The sequence below is a fragment of the Cinclus cinclus genome, chromosome 6, assembly GCF_963662255.1.
Source record: "Cinclus cinclus chromosome 6, bCinCin1.1, whole genome shotgun sequence".
In the NCBI taxonomy this organism is placed as follows: domain Eukaryota; kingdom Metazoa; phylum Chordata; class Aves; order Passeriformes; family Cinclidae; genus Cinclus; species Cinclus cinclus.
Window position 1 is genome coordinate 35,950,580 of NC_085051.1, and position 20,145 is coordinate 35,970,724.

Below are 20,145 nucleotides of genomic sequence, written 5' to 3' on the forward strand. Positions count from 1 at the left end.
TTGCATAATATTTCTATTCTTAGACATAAATCAAAATTGTTTCCAGAATACTTGAGGCCTGTACTTCATAATGCCACAGAAAATGCGTCTCTTACAAAACCTTATTTGTTTTTTGTGGAAAAGTATGCAGAGAACTGATGCAGTGGGAAGAAAAAAAGGCTTACAAAAAATACCATAAACAAAACTGTCCCAAGAGAAGGTTATAATAAAAAAAAATTACCACTAGTAGCAAGAGGGATTCTCAGTAATTCTGTATTGGCCGTGAGATAGTTCACATAATTTTAATACATGAATATTAACACTGCATTTTTTCTTAGGCTACACAATTGCAAATTATAAGGGTGTAGCTGAGAATGGCACTTTATCAATCTTGGTCATTACTAAATTTAGCTCCTTATCAGCAACTTTTAGAAACAGATTTTCTTCATCTGCAAACCTCTTTATACATGTAAGTTTTTCTGTGCAGTAAGTAGGCAAACTGGCACAGGCACACATAATGCACACACACATCAGGCTCTGCTCTGGCTGCTCCTCATCCTCACAACTTGTTTCCTCCTGCATGTGCCACCATTAAGCAGCTGGAACGCAAGCACAGAGGAAAGGGATTTGATGCTACATTCTTCCTTTTAGAATGAGAGTTTGCATTTCAGATAAACAGGAGTATGGAAGTGACATAAGGACCATAGACCACAACAGCTATTTGGCTATAGAATGAGTGAATTTGGGTTAATATACCACAGGTTACTGCAGGAGGTTTTAAAAGCCTGCTTTTGCATTGACCAGATTCTCTGACGATATCTTCAGCCTACTTTTGCTATATTTAGATGCAACTTCCCCTTTCATTGTTATATGGAATAAACCACTAATTCTCCAGAGAATCCAGAGAATATTTTAGGGGAAAAAAAAAAAAAAAAGCTTAAAAAATCCAGAACCACACATCAAAGTCAAAGTAAGAACCACACATTTTGGCTAAGTTGGTGGTGTAACCCTGACATATTCAGGGTTCCCTTGGGCGGATAACATCATGTATCAAATGCAGCAGGCTTATTTAATTTTGCATCATCAACTTCCAGTATTCATTATTTTGAATATGTTAGAGGCAGGTAGAGCATGTCATGTGTGGCCAAATATGCCTTTTAATTTTGATGTCTTTGAATCTATAGCCCACTGTCATTAAACAGCTTGAACTGCTTGCTACATACTTCAGCTAATTGAATGGGAGTCCTCTGTGAAATGTCATTGACAGCAACAGCTCCAGAGTTGTTCCTGCTGAAGTGCCATGGACAAATCTGAGCACTTCCTTTAACACTTGGCTGCAGAAAGTCAATTTATTAGCCAGTTTTTAGAATTAGAGGTTCTCATGTGCAAAAAGCAGTATCTAGGAATACCCACAGGATCAGGGCTGGCCAAGCAATGCTACTTTCAAGACAAGAGTGGAGTGACTCTTCCAGTGGCTTTTGATACCCCAGTGCAGAGAAGTAGACAAGTAATCCACCTTGCTGTATGTTCTTCCTAAACAAAGTGCTAATTGTCTAAGATTTTTCCCCTTTGCTTTCTTGCTTAGTTTGAAGTATCATTGGCTAGGTTTTCCACAGGCAGGAAGCACAAGTGGTTTATTAGTAGATCAGTACTGCTCAAGAAACATCATGTTTTTCTTGGAAACTGTTTCTGACTAACTGCCTACTGATAAGAGAGTTACATTTCAGGAACCTGGAAACAAAACATGTATACCTAGTGCTGAGATTAGGGACTACGCTTTAGAGGAGACTGTCACAGTGACCCCTCATATGTTGTTACTGTCACAGATAAATCCAACTTTATTCAAATTAAGGCTATATTGAAATGCTGCTGAATTCTCCACCTGATTCCCTACTAAGCAGCATTACTGTTACTCCTGATAAACCAGAAAACGATCCTGGATCCCTCCACCACTCCTGCAATTGCAACAACTCACTCTGATACTGCTATGGCAGTCTTGAAGGGAAAAAAAGTCTTTTCGGAAATTCCAATTAGTAGCTGACATTCATTAACAGAAATATCTAATATGCTTCCTGTGTATTTGATAATCCAATTTTATGGTGATATGTGCATCACTAGACTGTTACCTCTGTCAGCCTGAAGGTGACTTGTGCACCTTGGTCAGGTCAGTCTCAGATTTAATTCTAGTCTAAGCAATAGTAACAGAAAAGCTGCTATTTCAGCTGCAGTGCTACAGACTTGTATCCAGTTAGAACCCGCTACATCCCAGCTGTGTGATGCTTTTGCAGTTTTGACCAATTCTGGTTTGTTGCAGTCAACAGAAAGTTGTCTGCAAATAATTTTTGCACAGCACTTAAATAGCACATCCCATGATGTACTCGTATGTGTATATATGCACTTGAGGTTAGACATAGACAGGATCTTGTGTCACACAAACCCATTAAACTTCTTGTATAAACAGTGGAAACATACAAAGTAAACAAGCATGCAGGCCACATGCTTCATTGCAAAGACAATTTACTGGAAAAAAATGTATTGGTTCTTGTAGAGAAATGGCACAAAAAAAACAATCAGAAAGAAGGCAAGGGACACAAGAACCAGGAGTGCTGAAAATGGGCCTCTGATTTATGGCTAAACATGTTTGGCTCTTTTTGCTTGGCTAAACATGAGAGGCTGCATGTCAGGCAATGCCTAAAAAGGATGAGTGGAACTGAAGCCAAAACTGCTCTGTGGTCTTATTTCTTCAGGAAAAAAAAAAAAATTATGCAAGTTCCTTGTAAGACTGCATCAAAGACACATGATATCTAAAGGCCAAATTTTTTAATAAATGAAACAAGGTAGTATCTCTAAGATACCTTTTACAAATTTTAAAAAGAGTGGTATCATTCATGCAATCCAGCTCATTGTTTATGTGTATGTACGAAAGTAGAACTCAGGGCACAGGTATTTTTCCTATGTGAATAAATTAACTATCTGGATAAATAAAGCTCACACATTTGTCCTAACTGACAATTGACATTAAGAATTAGCAGCAGATCTCTTTATTGGAATAAGTTTTGCTTGTGCAATACACAGATATGTTGAAAATGGTACTTTCCACATGTGGCCACAAGACTTGATCAAGAAATGTCAAATCACATAATTATGGCACTTCTCAATGGCTCAGCTGTGAGCTACTGCAACAAGACATCCTAAGAAATCTAGGACTAAGCTGCCCTAAACTTTAATTTTTGGCTTTTAGCAGCTTTCCTTGATGCTCTTGCAATTTGAATAAGCTTCTTAAAAGTTTTTGAGCAAAGTAGGTTTTCAATAGATTGCCTTCTCAACATAAAAAAAAATGTTGGCACATTGCTATACATGACAGAAAACAAAAAAAGTAGCCACAAATACCTTTTGTAGCAACTAACTTCCTCAGCAAATATATTTAACCATTTTGACAGCAAACATGACTTCAGTTTCATTTAAATGTTTTAAGTTTCATAAGAATCTATGATTTTCCAGAAGCAGCCTTGGGGAACAAAACAAAACAAAAAATCCCACCAGTAAGCCTGGAAGGGTAAAGGAACATGATAAAAAAATACTAACGAGATAAAGATGAGCAAATACCAAATCTAATATAAATCTCTTTTAACACAGCCAGCAACGACAGATTTGACTTCAATGAAGAGATGGAACACAGGACTTCTGACTCTCCAGGGAAAGATGGAAGGCACCTCATCCATCTTCCCACAGTTTGCACATTTCAGCATTTGGCACAAAACAGGGATTTATAGAAAAAAGTCCCTACTTATTTACTCATTGTGCTACTCACAACAGAGAAGGACCTGCAATGTCAAGTCCTTGATGCATCCAACCCAAACATTTATTATTAGTTTCCTTGAGGCAGCATACAACAATTTTTTTCTGATACACATGTACTTAAGAGTTCCTCTGCTATTGGACAAAATAACTAAGACAAATATTAAGTGAAGAAAATTAGCTTTATTTACGTAAATTAGAAAAAAGAATTGTTAGAACTTTGGTCAAATTGTTAATTATGTACAATTTACAGTTATATTTATATACAAAACTTCTAATAAAATACAGTACATCACACTCTTCCTGAGTCACAGTGTGTTTCTCAGTTCTGTAAATATTTTTTTCTTCTTCCTTTTAAAGCAATTAGATTCAAGAAGGAAAATAGTATCCTCAGTTTGACAGTGTTTGGTTTAGGTAATACTGCTGTTAAGAAAGGAGTCAATACATTGTACTTAGAAAATACTTCATAGCCATTGCAGTTTTGATGGTTATTTTTCTATATTAAAATATGTTCCTTGCTAAAAATGTTAATTACATACTTCTTATTATTATGAGTTTGTTGCACTCTATTTATAGATACAAGACAAGGTGACTTCAAATACTTCTATCTCTCACTGCAGAGATACAGAAATTAAATTACATGTATGTATGTATCAGCGATCATTCAAAGATCAGGGAACATCCATCCAGATAGAGCAGAGGTCTGAATTGAGGCACAGTACATTAAAATTGCTGTCCAGTCCTGGACAGGATATGTGATCTATTGCCTGGCTCCCCTAATACAAACTTATCAAAGTACACATCCTGAAAAGAGGGACTGTGTCAAGCAGCAAGGCACCGAGCCTGTCAATCCTTACATATGCATGCCAGTCCCACTCTGGAAAGGACCACAGTCCCCAGAGAGGCACTGTAGAGCTGTATTTCACAGCATTTGTTACATCTTGGCCAGCTCAAGATGTTATTAGGATTAAAGCTATCCATATTACCTTTATTGAGTTGAATTTTCTGAGATTAACAATAAACTATTATAAGGCTTACAAGGATATTTAATCTGTTTAATGAATGATGCAGTGTGCTGAATTAGTAATTAGCATAGATTACAATCTGTAAGTAAATTTATGTCCCTGTTAAATCCAAAAACCAATTGCAGTAACTTATTTTTGACAAATACTGATTAAAAAAAAAAAAGTTAACATTACTTAATGGCTAAGTGTGGGATGCTCCTAAATATATCTATGGTGAAGTTCACTATATTTTTTAAATATAGGCATGTACATTTCTGATATTTTAGTCCAAAATAATTTAAAAAAATACAGATTTGATGACCTCTGATTTGCTCATAGTGTTTAGAGATATTTAAGAAGTCTTACACTAACAGAAAGTTATCTAGAGACTTGCTTTCTCTTAAAAACTTTCTGTAATACTTCAGCACAAACTGAAACACATGACACTCCTTTGTGATTAGAAATTAAAAGGGACTTTTTGGCTGTTGATATCAAAGTACATAAAATGACAATATGGGGCTTTAAAGAAAATTGGTCTTTAGCTGAATGCTTGAACTTTTCCCAGGATTTTTTGCATGTTTAGTAGTCTTCACTTTGATGCTTTCTTGATTGCCTTTAACAGCTGACTCAAGCCTGGCTTTCATGGTTGGAGAGGAGGCCATTAGTTTTTTAAAAACTGATGAGTACTGTGGACCAATCTGCATCAGAGTTTGCAAAGCAAACTCATGTAGATTTTTTGCAGAGATTGTAGCAGAAACCAGTGCATTTTCATCCAAAAGAAAGGAAATAAGGATGGGAAGAAAGCAGGTCACCAAGTGAGCACCTATAAACATTGAAAACAGAACTTAAAAACACAATTTTTAAAAATAGTATCAAATTCTAACTAGAAGTATTTCTCTAAGTTAAGATTTAATTCAAACTGTAAAGCTGCAAATGTTAGCTGAACTGCAGGGTAAAAAACCCAACAATCCTGCAAGAAATTTTGTTAGTAATTAGTGTTCAGGACTGAATTCCTAGTGGTTCTTTTTGTTTTAGTTTGTTATTTATGGCAACTTTGAGCATCTTTAATGCTCCAGGCACAAAAAATGGAAGTAACTTACGGTGTTGTTCATCAGCAGCAGCTGTCAGAGCTGTAACCACCTTTATTCCCTCCTGAATTACTTGAAGTTCAGCAGCATTTTCAGGTTTTGCTTTTTCTGTTTCCTGCAGTTTCCCCACAATGGATGGTGCTAAAGAATGGATGTAAGGGTATGACACAGTTTTGTTTGGATGCTGAAAGATGGAGAGCAGCAGCTGGTAGCATTTACACTGTACCTAAAGGGAAAACCAAATTTGCAGTTACCAAGCATTACAGTTCAAAATACATCTCTGTGTATTCTAAATCTGTCAGCTTGTCAGATAAAATTTTTGAGAGGGAGAAAAATGTGCCTCACAACTTGAAAATTCCTCAGGCTGCAGGTTGCTCATGTGTAATACTTTACAGGACCATTAGAACTTGTAATAAATTATTAACAGAAACTAGATCATGCTTTCTGTTCCTTTCCATCAAGTCTTATATCTTCTGACATTTTTTAGTTAAGGAAAAAACCCCTATTTTTGTTTGAAGATTAGTATTATTTTGAAAATACTCTCTTCTTAGCAAAAGTGCAATAATACTGAAAAAGTGGTACTTAAAATGTAAGCAAGTTCCCTGTCAAACTGTAGGCACAACTTTAAAATGCTTTAAATGGTGAAATAGCTTGCATCTCTTTGGAAGTCTATAGGACTGAAACTGCCAAGTTCCCACATAATTTCTGAACGGCTCTGATGCCTAAATACTTGGATGAAGTTTGCAAATGCATGCTAATATTTCCTTGTAGTCATATTTGGCATTTTCAGTTTCCTAACAGTGAAAACCAAAGTTTACAATATTAGGAATGTACTGATATATGAAAACGTCTTGTCTTACAGTTATTTCTCAAGTAAATGAAGCCTTGTTTATTTTTTTATTACTACACAAATATATATAGATAAGATGCAAGAAAAGCAACTTACAGTGAATTCTAACAATCATGAAATCTAATTCATGCCATTTTCAGAGCTGAACGTTGAAAATGAGGTAGTCCAAATACCTAAAAAAGCCATTTGTATAAAAACTTTTTTTTCCCCTGATACCTTCCTTTTAGGTGAAGGACAGTAATACATGAACTGTGGGACTATAATCTAATGCCACTTCATGAAAATATTTATGCAAGGTCAGAAAAAAGCATTAATCTAGTTCAGTAAGCTGCATCCAGCAGTGGCCAGGAGCTGATGCTTGTGGGACAGCAATGGTTTTGTAGCGGTACTTGCTCCAGCTCTCAAAGACTCACAGCTGAGGGATTTCCGGTGCCAAAGACAGCATCTTGTGTTGAAGATAAAATGAACAAACAAAATTTGACACGTGCCTGAAATACTACACAACTGTATTGTGTACTTTGCAATGTATAAAGCACTGAGTCTGACACAGTAAAAAAATAAATAATAGCAGTAAAGAATTGCATAGAGAACAATGATTAAGTACACTGCTGGACATGGTCTTGTTCAAACTGTGTTTTAAAATACAACAGATATAGTCAGCAGAGAATTAACTTCCATCCACACACAGGACTAGCAACACAACTAAAATAAGCTATTATTCATTCAGTATGGTAGTGACATTCTAATAACTTCACCAGTACTTACAAGAGGATCTTTTGAGTCAAGTGTTGCTTTAAACTTCTCAATACAACGCTTCTGAAGGCACTCTACAGTAGTAACTTCTGGGCTGGTAGACATAACAAATACTGCAATAGCAGTGAGAAGGCTGACTTCATCAAGTTCTTGCAGAATGCCATCTACTGTCAACAAAGTAAGGAAATTGTTAGATTTGCATTAAAAATTCTATGAGTTCAAGTGGTACAAAGAGGTGGAATAGAAATATCAATGTCTACATTTCTTTAGGAACATCTTTTTTTCAAATACGTGACATCCTCTGACACAGTGAGATGGACTTTTACTGCAATAAAACCCAAGGCCAAAATGGGAATTCAGGGGTGATCTATGCCTATTTAGAAATTATAGCATACTCCTACTCCACTGTTTCTTTGTATAAAGTACAATACATATCTTTGAGGATCTAGTGTGACATATTAGAGTACAATCGATTTGAGAATAATATAAAATTTGCATTTAAAATATATATTATTTTGCTAAAAGTTTTGAATAATTTTGTAAACAAAAGTTCCAACAACAAGCTACAACCTAAGAGATTAAATGTAAGGAACAACGAAAATACTACAAACTCAAGAAGTTGAAGCAGCAGCACACAGTAAACTGATTAAGACAAAAATTTTTTCCTTGCACGACTGTTTTAATACCCTTTGCTTCACTAGAGCTACTAACTCAGTATACAGCTGTCTTTTATGCTCAGCTGTACACTGAAGCCATAGCTCCTGTTTATGCCTTCATACCATAGAACTACACTGTGGCACTACACAACACAGGAGTAAGCCTGCAAACCCACTGTCCTCGTTTCAGCTGGGGTACAGCTAATTTCTTCTCAGTAGCTGTTGCAGTGCTGTGTTTTGGATTCAGATTGAGAATTGTGTTGATAACACGCTGATGTTTTGGTTTTTGCAAAGTTGTGCTTCTCCCAAGTCAAGGACTTCTCCCCTTGTCTCATGCTGTGCCAGTAAGAAGATAAGCAAATGAAACTGGGAGGGAGCATGGCTGGGATGGGTAACCCAAACAGACCAAAGGGATATTCCACACCACAGAACATCATGCCCAGTAAACAGACTGGGGGGAGTTACTTGGAAGGGCAGATGATCTGGGTTCAGGAAGGGCACTGGTCAGAGGGTGGTAAGCAACTGAACAATGCATCACCTGTTTTTCTCTTTTTGCTATCACTATTATTATAATTTGCCATTATTACTTTATTTTATTTTAGTTTCAATTATTAGACTGTTCTTATCTCAACATACAAGTTTTACTTTGATTCTTCTTCCCACTCCACTAGGATGGGGGGAAGAGGGAGTGGAGGTTGAATGAGTGGCTGCATGGTGTTTGATTTCCAGCTGGGCTTAAATCACGACACCCATGTTTATACTTTTATAGATGATTTCTCATACGGACTGTAGAGACAAGATCACACCAGAATTCCAACAGTACTTGGTAACCAGCTAATTCTCTTGTGACTAAGAGAGAAGTCTTTTGAATTCAATTTAAATAAAACCAAACAACGTTTCACACAAACATTTCTCATTTTTAACTCAAATCCAATACCTGTGCTTACCTTGATCCCAACAGTCAAGCACTGTGATCAAAGCACTGCGTAGAAGATCAGTCCAAGCATTCTGACTCTTCTCTGCTCGAGCCATTGGAGAAGACAAGAGTCCTTTAAGAGCTTGTAGAGATGCAGCAACAGTCAGAGGTAACTGGCCATCTCGCAATTTCACTGCAGTTTCTTTAAGTACTCCAATAATTAGGTACAAAATTGTAGGAAGAACTGAAACACTTCCTGTAAAACAATGCAAATTAATTTCACAGAAATAAAAATGCAGGTACCTTTTACATTAAAAAAAGGAAGCAGTTTTCTTGGATTCTCTTTTCTATTTATAATTTATCATTTTAAAGAATATCTATGAATAGAGGCACTGGTAATTTGAAGAGAAGATCTGAAATGCCATGTGGCCTGCTAGAACAAACAGGGAGTCAGACTGTGAACTTGAACTTCTCCCCCTTTAAAATAAGCATGGTACATATTTTCCTTGATGGTTTTTACTACATAAAGTGTGGATTTATGTAATTCAGAGAAAAGTAAGAACAGAAAGATCAGAACCACTGAGGAGATGGTTCTCATGGAAGAGAGCCCATGGAAGTATACTATGTATACCATGAAGTATACAAAGTGTGTACAGTATACACCAGTATATATACTGGTACACAGTATATTCTTTGTATATACCACTACATAGAAAGAAGAGTAGAATACAAAGTATAAGAATCTAAGTGTATTTTGAAGGTGAAGACAATACAAAGAAGGAAATTAACAGGGGGTCATTTCAAAACTGGCAAGAGGAAACACTTCTACCACATGATGTGTGGTTAGCTAAGGATGCCATTGCTCCAGGAAATCACTGAAGCCAAGAATTTAGTAAGAGTAATAAGAACTTCAGAATAAATATATGTCTAAAACCCCCTAGAATTTAAGTAGAAGCTTCTAGAAAAATATATTGGAAAACAGAAGACCTAAGGAGAGAAGCAGATTGTGCCTTAGGCTACTAAATAGATTTTTTACGTCTGAGAATCTGACAGTTGACCAGTCATAAGAGACCACTAAAAAGGCTTTAAAATTCACAGGAATAATGTGGCATAGCAGTTTCACTTATTTTTATATCTTGGAATCTAACAGTAATGCAGAATTCTGCATATACTGGAGGAAATCCAGAAATTCTGCTTACTTACGTGTTGCTCCTGTCCTAAGTTATGACTCAGCAAAGCACAGAGTTAAACATATGGCTTAATATGCTTATCTCATTTGCTTAAAAGCAAAATGCTTATGTTTTTAAGATTTTAATGTACTGATATTCATGAGAGACCTGCTGAATAATGAGGATCTCTGACTTAATGTACAAGTATTTTCTGAAGCTGAGGACATCTATTTTCGGACAGCAAACACTCCGAAAATTTACTGTTGGAATTCAGTAGGAAATGTAGGTCATGAACATAATTTACTTGCAATTTTTTTAATGCAAACATATCATGACAGGTGTCTGAAGCAAGAGACATGGCAGTCACTGTAACTTCAGTTACCCACTAAAGGGGAAAAAAAAAATACAATTCCACAGAGGAATTCTCATCTCTTTGAATATGTGAGCCAACTTTTGGAGCTGCTTCCATATCCAACTGACTGTATAAGCAAGCTTAAGTTCCTCTTTTTAGTCACCTGAACAAAATGTTTATCTTCTCTAGTGTAAACATTCCCTGTGGTCTGATCCTGAATAATAGGGACAGCTAACGACACAAACAACTACAGTGAGAAAAAAATCACAGATTATTTTTTACACAAGACAGTTGTCCTCAGATACAGGGGATGCTATATTTATTTCCTTTCACTTTGAACTGATAAATAACGGGCTGCAGATGGAAATAAAAAGGCATATCAACACCTTACAAGGACTACAAGGGCTGCCAGATATTCCATTTGGGGTATCATATTTCCCACAGAAGAATCATTTAACAGAGAACAAAGTTTTTTTAAAAAGAATAAATTTTTAGGGGTGGTAAATGCCAGAAATTTGCATAAGGTGTAACAACAAGATTTAAGGTGAGAAGAGAGTAGTAGGGCAGAAATGGTTTGTATGTGTGGCTGTATCAGTACTGAAAGATAATATGTATAAATACGATATTGAGGCTTGGTGGTAGGGAACCATCATAAAGTTTAGAGTGAATCCAAAATGAATCACGGGTAAAAGTCAACTAATCTGAGAATTCAACCACAGCTCCTTGCAGCCATTTGTTAATGCTCAAATGATGGAAACGTAACATCACCCATTTCCCTTTAAAATTTAATTTATGTCTTCATTATAAATTCCAGAATAGACAATTCAAGTAGCATATAATCATGTAGCTGTTCTATATTTCCCAGTACAAAATGAATCTATTAATTGCACTGCTATAGGGTGGGAAGAAAAGAGAAACTACTCATTTAATTGCTTCAGTTTTGTAACTTGCTTTGCAATTTGACAGTCAAAAAGTAATTAGAAAAGGAAATTGTCACAAGCAAATCAAAACTTGCTGCCAGACCTAGCCAGCTAAGAAAACTAGGTAATAACAAAGACAGAGAAGGGCCTAATATTCTTTCATTTATCTTTTCTTGTAATGAAATAGCATACCTTCAGGAGAGCAGATTGCAGGAACATCAGAGAGAATAACTAATGCTGCTGCTACCAGTCTACTTCCATCTTCTGACAGTAACAGATGTTTTCCAGGTGGAACTGCAGGGCTACAAGTTAATTTAGGGTTAAGCTGGGGAAGCTGTCTGACAAGAATACAAACACACAGCTCCAGTGTTGCGAAGACTAATGATTTCCCAGGCACCAGTCCCCCTGTGTCTTTCCCTTCTCCAAATTCTGGTAATGTTTCCTTTTCTGCAGCACCATCATCAACTGAAAGAAAAACAAGAAACATGGCAGAAATCTGCAGGCTCTGACTTGTTTCCAAAAAGTTTACTTCTTAAGACTCTTTCAGCACCAAATTATAATCTTGACACATATATATATGCTTGGGTACGTATTCAAAATTCTACTAGCAAACACACAACCTTCTGAATAAGCAAACTATGCAGTGATTGCCAAAAGGCAATCCAAGGCACCCAAAAGGGTGCACAATAGTCTTTGACATAAGAGCTCCTGAGGCACCAAGCCAGCATGACGTCACCTGATACAGGCATTTTGATTCTTCTCCCAGTTTTTTCCTTTTAGAAAATGGATGTTAGGAAGTTACAATCAGAGTAACTATTGGAACCTAGCTTGCAAGGGCTGTGTGTGCTGAGTATGTCCATCACTCAATTACAGCTGACCCCAGCTTTCCACTAGGAGTCCTCCCTCCCTGATGCCACCCAGCTGCAGTTTCTGCAGTTTTTCTCCTCACTTTCTACCCTCTGTTCAACACCTAAACCAGCTGCTATCTATCATGACACCTGAATTTCTTATGTCAGGAACCTGGACTGTTTTAAGTAAACTAGAATTAGAATCCAACTGTGAAACACTTCAATTAAGACACATCTCAGAATCTAGTTTTCCAAGAAAGAATTGCTTTGACCCTGATAATAGGTATTCAAACATCTCATACAGTACTGTACCTTCTGCACTTCTCCGCTTTTCCTTCACATGTTCCTGGGCTGCAAAAAGGATCAAGCGAACCACTTCAAGAGCAGCAAGCTGAATATCAGGTGACTCTCTGGTCAGTATAAGTCGATGCAAAACATTCAGCAGCTCTACACCCAACTCCTATAATAAGAAAAACATCTAATATATTTTAAATTTAATGCAGGAGTTTTAAGAACTTGTTAATACTTGTTAAAGCCAACAGTATTACTCTGATTGGTCTCACTAAGGAACACAATGTAATGATACAATCAGAGGAGCTGGCATTTTCTTCAGCTCCTAGCTCCCAGTAACAGCTATCAATTCTCCCAACAGAATAGTTATCACAGCTATTTAATATATAGGGCACTTAAAACAACAAAAAAAGCCAAAGTAATCTTTGTCTTCTTAACTCTTGAAGGTGGGGACACTACATTGTATCCCTCCTACACTACATGCATTTCCTTGGACAGAGCATCAACAGAATCAGCAGAACTTAGCCATGTCCACAGGCTTTATCATTTTCACTGGGTTAGACAATTGTATGGCCCGTGGGCTGGTATAAACCTTAATTTAAAGGAAAAAAAAAAAAAGAAGATATTTCAGAATACTACTTTTTTTTAGGATCCCTGTTGTGGTGTGGGTCTTTTTTGGGTCTGGCCCTTTTTCTTTTTTAGTAACACTGTTTTTGTCCAGTCTTCTTTTACCAACTTAGATTTTTGCAACAAAATTAATTCAACTATGCCTTGATGGAGAGAGAGTAAGAGAACTCTCCTTCCCAGAATTTTGTCTTTGCCTGGCTCTTATCCTACTCATCTAATTACTCCTTACTGATGAAATGTCCTCAAATTCTCTGCCCCTCACCTTACAGGTGGTTCTTTTTTATCTTCTCCCTCTACAGCTTTGGATTTCAGTAAAGCATACAGTTTACCTACGACCTGTATGTTGAAGATTCCACAAAATACAAGAGATTGTAGAGGTACTGTTCAGACTAAAACTATGTCTTAATTTTGGGGGGCATTTGGTCATTATGCATTACCTGATCACCACCTATTTTAGACCTTGGCCACGGAACATCGAAGAGTGCCTGTAGGGCATGTAAGCAGGCAATAATGTTCTCCATTGCTGCATCTGATCGAGGAGAGCACAGGAATTCCACACTAATTCCTGTAAACATCAAAAGAAAAAAAAGCGTACTTGGGATTTTAAGAAGAAATTTTTTCCACTACTAAGTAACCTCACAGAAGGTTGAACAGCCACAGAAATAGCATTTTAAGTGAATTTATCTCCTATTGCTAATATGTTTGGGCAAGATCGCTATTTCCATCAAAACAATGAAAGAAACATCACCTTCTAGACAGTAAAAGACCCAATTATAACTGGCTACTAACATAAATAAAACCCCAGCAATTTCTGAATAAAATACGAAGCCCAATGAACAGACAGGACAATTCATAATGAGTATATAGCAGAATATTTGCCTAATCACTCTGATTTATGTAACAGAAAGAAATTCTGAAAGTAATAGTAGTTCACAAACTCTAATGCTTTATCTTCCCATTTAAAAAAAATGCTAAAAATCCCAACTACCACAACTAGATAACCAGCAGTAAGTAAATTACATGAAGCCTATGCTTGTAAATCCTAGAGCAGATAAGAGCTCTTTTTTCTCAACTTTCAGGAGTCCTCAAAATATTGGAGATAACCTTCATATAAGATGCAATCCATACTCTCATCCCAGTTATACAGCTGTAATTCCAAAATGTGTGATGACTTGGGAAACCAATCAGTGTCTACTAAACAACAGCTGTGCAACAGAAAAGCAGTTTTAAAATCTTCCAGTTTCTCTGCAGGGAATGAAAATTAAAATACTATTTTATTCAAAAACAGAATAAACAAGCCATATGCCCATGGTCAAGTACATGGAATCTGATGCACTAAGCATCAGCAATAAGCAATAGAGGAAGCAGGGAAAATGAACAGCTTTTGTATCAGAGGTCCCACTTCTACCTGAGAGAGCAATGGAATTCAACAGGGAGCTGGCTCTCTGCAGAAAGACTGGGAATCAAAAGAAGACACGTGCAACCAAGTCATACAAACCCATTCCAAAAAGGGATTACAAAAGAGGATACAAAAGGGAGACCAAGAAAATAAATATAACCAGAAATCCCTAATTGTGTAAACTTAGAGAATTGGGACTGAATTCAGCTACCTGATTAGCTCCTGCAGTAGTAGAGCCTTAAAAGAGCTTTATATGAATCTAAGGAAACACTATTTTTACCATGTGGGTGACTGAGCACTGGCACTGGCTGCCCAGAGAAATTGAATCTCCATCCACACAGATATTCAAAAGCTGTCTGGACATGGTCCTGGGCAGCTGGCTTTATGCTACCCTGCTTGAGCAGGAGGTGGACAGTATGATCTCCACAAGTCTATAAGCTACTGTGTGATGTAAAACTCTACTTCAGTGAAACTAACCCATATACTCTGTAACTGTACTGGCACAAACACTGTAAAATCCACCCCTGGACTTGCATGTTCTTGAGAAGAGCAATAAATATTTGTTTACGGCTTGTTTAGCTCACAGTGATTTTTGCACCACATTTGGGAAAATGCCTTAGAATTTTCTCACTAGGACTTAAAATTCTTCTGGCCATGTTTTTCCAAAAGATGTGATATTGAATGATACAGTTAAATTTGAATAATTAAAAAATTATTTGTTAGCAGTTTTATCTACATTTTGAGTTACACCATTGAGGCAGACTATGCACTCACACACTAACCCAAGATAAGATGAAATCTGTCAGTATTCACATCCTCAGGAGATTTCACCAAGGGCCTGGTAGAAGAATCTTGACACATGGTAGTTGGGGTAACAGGTCTGGAGAGATTTGTAACTCCTTCATCTGGATCAACAACAATGAAACCTGTGCTAGTGAGCCATAAAGCTGTAGCATAAAGTATCAGTGCCCAGGAGTTGTAGTAATGAGGTCTGGAATTTTCAATTGTCTCTGCTGTGTAAAATGTACCACCTACAAGAAAAGAAATTAGTTTTAAGGGTGTAATTTATTTTCTACTACTGTATTTTCTCATTCTTTAAATGGGATTATGTTCTATGTCTGACTTTTTTTTAATGTTCAGTACTAAAATTCAAGCCAATGAGGGCATTTCATTTAGATTTATTTGGACTAAATGCAACAGATTACCTATTTCTTCTTTCAACCATAAAAATAGCCAACAAATAAGAATACCAAACCACTCTTCACATCCATGAAACCTCTGTTCTCAAAAGCAGTTCTGATCTTTAAAGAGGTCCATAAGTAGGCTTATTCTCTATAAAATTTAATCTTACTATGATCTTAACACAAGTCAGTTTGCTTACAAATGACTTAGGAAAATACAACTCATTTGCCTTTTTACCTTCAGCAGGTAGCTGTGATGCATACTCTGGAGGCAAAGTTAAGAGAGCAAAATCCTGAAGTGCAGCAAGCCAGAACTTGCTCAGGGTTCCAAGATCTGCCTGAACCAAGTCCAGAAGACCACTGGCCGAAAATGTTACATCTCTGTAGCTGTCCTCGGAGGAGTTTGCAATTTTTAAACAGTGCTTGTGCATATCACTTTGATTTTTCTGCTTTTCAACTGCAACTATGTAAACCTGTTGATACATTTAGATAGAGAGTTACAAATAACACTTGGAAAACAACTGGGATCACTAGCATGACTGCCTGTAAACGGGCATGAGATTTCCTAGAATCTATTTCTGCTTCAAATCCAGTAAGCATGGGTGAACAAGCACTTATTTTCTATTCTTTCTCCAGCTAATCATGATGCAAGGATCCCCCAGAAAACGGGAAAACTACTAAAATTCCTACCTGCAATTAAGTATCCTGCTCTTAAAAATTAATATATTATTTGTCCAGTTACTGCTTCCAACCATCAAACCCTGTTAGGTTTGAAGGCTAAATAACTATAAATAATATATCTATAATAATGATTCGGAAACAATACTTAACCCACTCCTAAATATTTTTTTAACTGAAATGCTATATGGCACGTAGAACTGACTTCTCAAAATTATGTGTTATCTCATGTTAGCAGTAAAGAATGAAGAGTCCAATCTTGCACAGTTTGCAAGCTTTGGGTGTTACCATCTATAGGTTAATTTCAGTGTCAATTTACCTAGATACCTCTCTGCTTATCAAGAAGACAGAATTGAGAATGTTTCAAACAAACAGCTTTCTGTAGTCTCTCCAAAATGCCCCTGGAAGAAAGCTCTTCTCAACTATAAAGCAAACATCTAGATTCAATGAATCTCAAGTCAGCTTTGTTGAATACTAGTCTCCTGCAATTATGATTTCTGCATCTTTTTCATGTTTGCTAGTTGTAGTGGGTTGTCCCAGACCAAACATTCATCAAGTCCTTGCCTCAGGCCTCCCTCCAGCAACAGGATGGGGGAATTCCTTCAATTTCTGTAAACTAGAAATGGGTAAGATTCTAACGGAGAAGGAACTGCCTAGGGCTCAAGTGAAATATTTGTAAATTACAGGTCACAAAAGCTTATAGGAAGCTCTACAGAGTTCCCCCTGAAGAATTCTAGTGATCTTAATTATAGGCTGGAACAATCTACAGATCTTCACTTCAGACAGTTGAGACTCACATCTAGTCTGAATTTTGTCCTGGCTTCTGATCAGTGAAAGGTTGTTATATGCTATTAAAAATCTTTTCTTCATGTAATGATTTTAAATTGATCACATTACTTTATCATTTCCTGAATAGATAAAATAGACCAATCTATTTAAATCTTTCAATGTAAGCATGTTTTCAAGATTTTTATTCCTACCTACTGCTTGCTTGTCTCCAAGGGCTTTGCTATTTAGTCAATATCTGTTTGCAAATATGCACATGAAACATTGGTATATTTTTCTACAAATGTTTACATTAAAACTATCTATTGCCTACTTTCTCCTTCAAAGTACCTACCTGGTTATACACTGAAATGTCATCTACCTTCACAGCATGTTCATCTTTAGCCGGTTATCAACCATCAGCATCCAAGGCCATTATTACTACATTCTAATACTCATCTTTTGGAGGTGGTGTACATGGTTCACATTTTTGACTTTGAAGTACTTAACCTTGCATTTACACATACTAAAACAAGTATTCACGTGAGCTCACATCAATTTAACTAAAGCAGTTCTGAACTGACAGTATTAATTTAAAAGATCTAAGATATGAAATGCCAATAGGCAATGAGAAAAATGACACCTATTTAAAATAGTACATTGACTGAACCATCACCATAACCATTTATAACATACAACTTCAAATCAATATTGAACTATTCAAATACATTAAGGAATTAATATTTTTAAGAATGACACATTATTCTTAATGTCTAGTATAATAAAACCAGTTTAATTAGCAGTGCTTTTGTCAAGTTTACAAAGTTCACGTACTTTTAGAGGTAACAAAGCACAGCAAAGGGTCAGCACCCTCTATTTAAAGAAGCATGTTAGAAATTCCTGAAAATTCTGTCTGAAAGGTTCTAACTCACCTACCCAATATCAAGGCTAACACTGCAGAGCTGTTATACTAACCTCTGCCCAAGCCTTAAGGACAGCTAGTACTTCCATAGTTGAAGTGCTTTCATTATATTGTTGATTTTGTGCTTCTTTTCCAGCCTGCACTTTGAGCAAAGAGGACACAAGCAACTGGTGAACTCTTCGAAGGTCATTAAGATCACTTACTACACCACTTGCTATCCAGGCACTGCATACCTAGCGTTGTGAAACGGAAACAATGAGGAACAAGAGAAAAACACCACTGGACACTCTTTTTTCTGTCTGTAAAATTATGAAAGCCAGATTTAATTTCTACCAAGGTACAGTTACTGTCAGACAATACCAAATGTTAAATGACTTCCCAGTTTAGTACACTTAAGCAGTGAAAACCAAAACATTAGTGGGGTGTCACAAATATCAGCCAAACTATCAACTTCAACAAAGTTTCTCAAAAGACTTTAAAGTGACAAAAATCTTTGAATTGTCACAATATAAAGGTAACATAAGTGACATTATCTTTTGTGAATGGAGGATTTAAAGTTAGAGGATTTATTTCCTTTTTCTTGTGTTGGATATCAAACAAAAAAAAAAGTTTCAGAGGGTCTATTACCTAAGAGATTTCTGACTTTCAACACTTGCCTGACATGCTTTTGCTGTGACATCAGGAGGAGTTTCGGGAGCAAAGGCAGGCCTAAGTGCTGCTCCAACCTAAAGAGAAATTATACAACATTTAATACATAGAGAACAATTGACTAAAGACTTACTTTTCATAATCAGACTTTGTTACAGTATTCCTTTACAAAGCACAGTTCCTTTGTCATTTTTTCACGGACTGATTCAGCGAGATTAAAGAGTACAGAAACAGTTTCAGTCAAACTTTCACTGTTTTGCTTACACTGAAGATACTGTTCTTTGAGAGAGGTCTTCAGGGTTGACTCTATTTTTTGCAGAGTCTATAAAAGAAATAGTAATGTCTTCCTTCCTGAATGCTTGACTTGATGAGGAGGCCACAAAGAAAAAGCAATGATCTGAACAATGAAAGACTTGCAAGATGCCTACTGAGTGACATTTCCTTACTCAGAAAGAATACAGATTTAAGAAAACAACCAACTGAAGCTGGCCAACTTTGGAAAGTGAAAAAAGGAGAAAACACAAATCCCATTTGCCTAAGAAAGAATACACAAACACAAAGTTACCAGGCTGCAGAGGTTTTACCTACTCTCACAGCTGAAAACCATTTCACTAAAGGCTAATAAAATATTCCCTAGCTGCTTTAGCATGTATTTGAAAACTCATATTTAAGTTTGATGTATTATACTTTCATCCCAAAGAGTACGGACTACAATTAAATGTTTGTGAAATAAGTGAAAAGGATTTGTTTTTAACGGAAATTTATGACAATTTCTTAAGATCCTCTCAAGCTGATATTTTATTTATGGAACTACTGAATAAGATTTTAGGAAGTCATTACCTAGGTCCAGAAAATTTTATATCCATCTTTTTCTGGATTATTATCATTTTTTAAGGAAAAAATCAGACAATGTAGATTTGATTTTTAACAGTTTCACATCTCTTAAACTTACATGAAATAGCTCATGAGATCTGTGCATGGTATTAAAAAAAACACTTTAAAGGTAGTGAAGCTTAAAAGAAAAAATATTAGCTTTACTTGATGGTTTTGGACAGCAAGGACAGATGGTTTATTTTTTTTCCCTTGATAACTTCAGACTAGACCAAGGCACTTCATTCCCACAAAGGTATGCCAAAAATATGGAATTATAACGGCAAAAGCAAGATCAAAGTATGTCAGGACGTCTTCAGTCTCTCCAATTCTATGAGAGAAAGTGATCTGACCTATTCAGTGTCTGCTAGAAATTAAAGCTATATGAGGCTTAACACAGCTGTCTGTCATATTTAACACAAGTGTGGTCT

The 20,145-nt window shown here is 36.4% G+C and overlaps 1 protein-coding gene across 1 annotated transcript in view; it reads right to left on the reverse strand.

The window, feature by feature from the left end:
* Positions 1-5,302: 5,302 nt before the first annotated feature.
* Positions 5,303-20,145, reverse strand: part of HEATR5A (HEAT repeat containing 5A) — a 52,671-nt gene continuing 37,828 nt past the window's right edge. Inside the window, exons 25-35 of the mRNA XM_062494344.1 lie at positions 18,853-18,921; positions 18,250-18,429; positions 16,070-16,304; positions 15,433-15,681; positions 13,689-13,816; positions 12,646-12,793; positions 11,678-11,950; positions 9,076-9,300; positions 7,485-7,639; positions 5,882-6,095; positions 5,303-5,604 (exon numbers count right to left, since the gene is read on the reverse strand). Coding sequence (XP_062350328.1) covers positions 5,303-5,604; positions 5,882-6,095; positions 7,485-7,639; positions 9,076-9,300; positions 11,678-11,950; positions 12,646-12,793; positions 13,689-13,816; positions 15,433-15,681; positions 16,070-16,304; positions 18,250-18,429; positions 18,853-18,921 — 2,178 coding nt within the window. The remainder of the gene's footprint in view (positions 5,605-5,881; positions 6,096-7,484; positions 7,640-9,075; positions 9,301-11,677; positions 11,951-12,645; positions 12,794-13,688; positions 13,817-15,432; positions 15,682-16,069; positions 16,305-18,249; positions 18,430-18,852; positions 18,922-20,145) is intronic.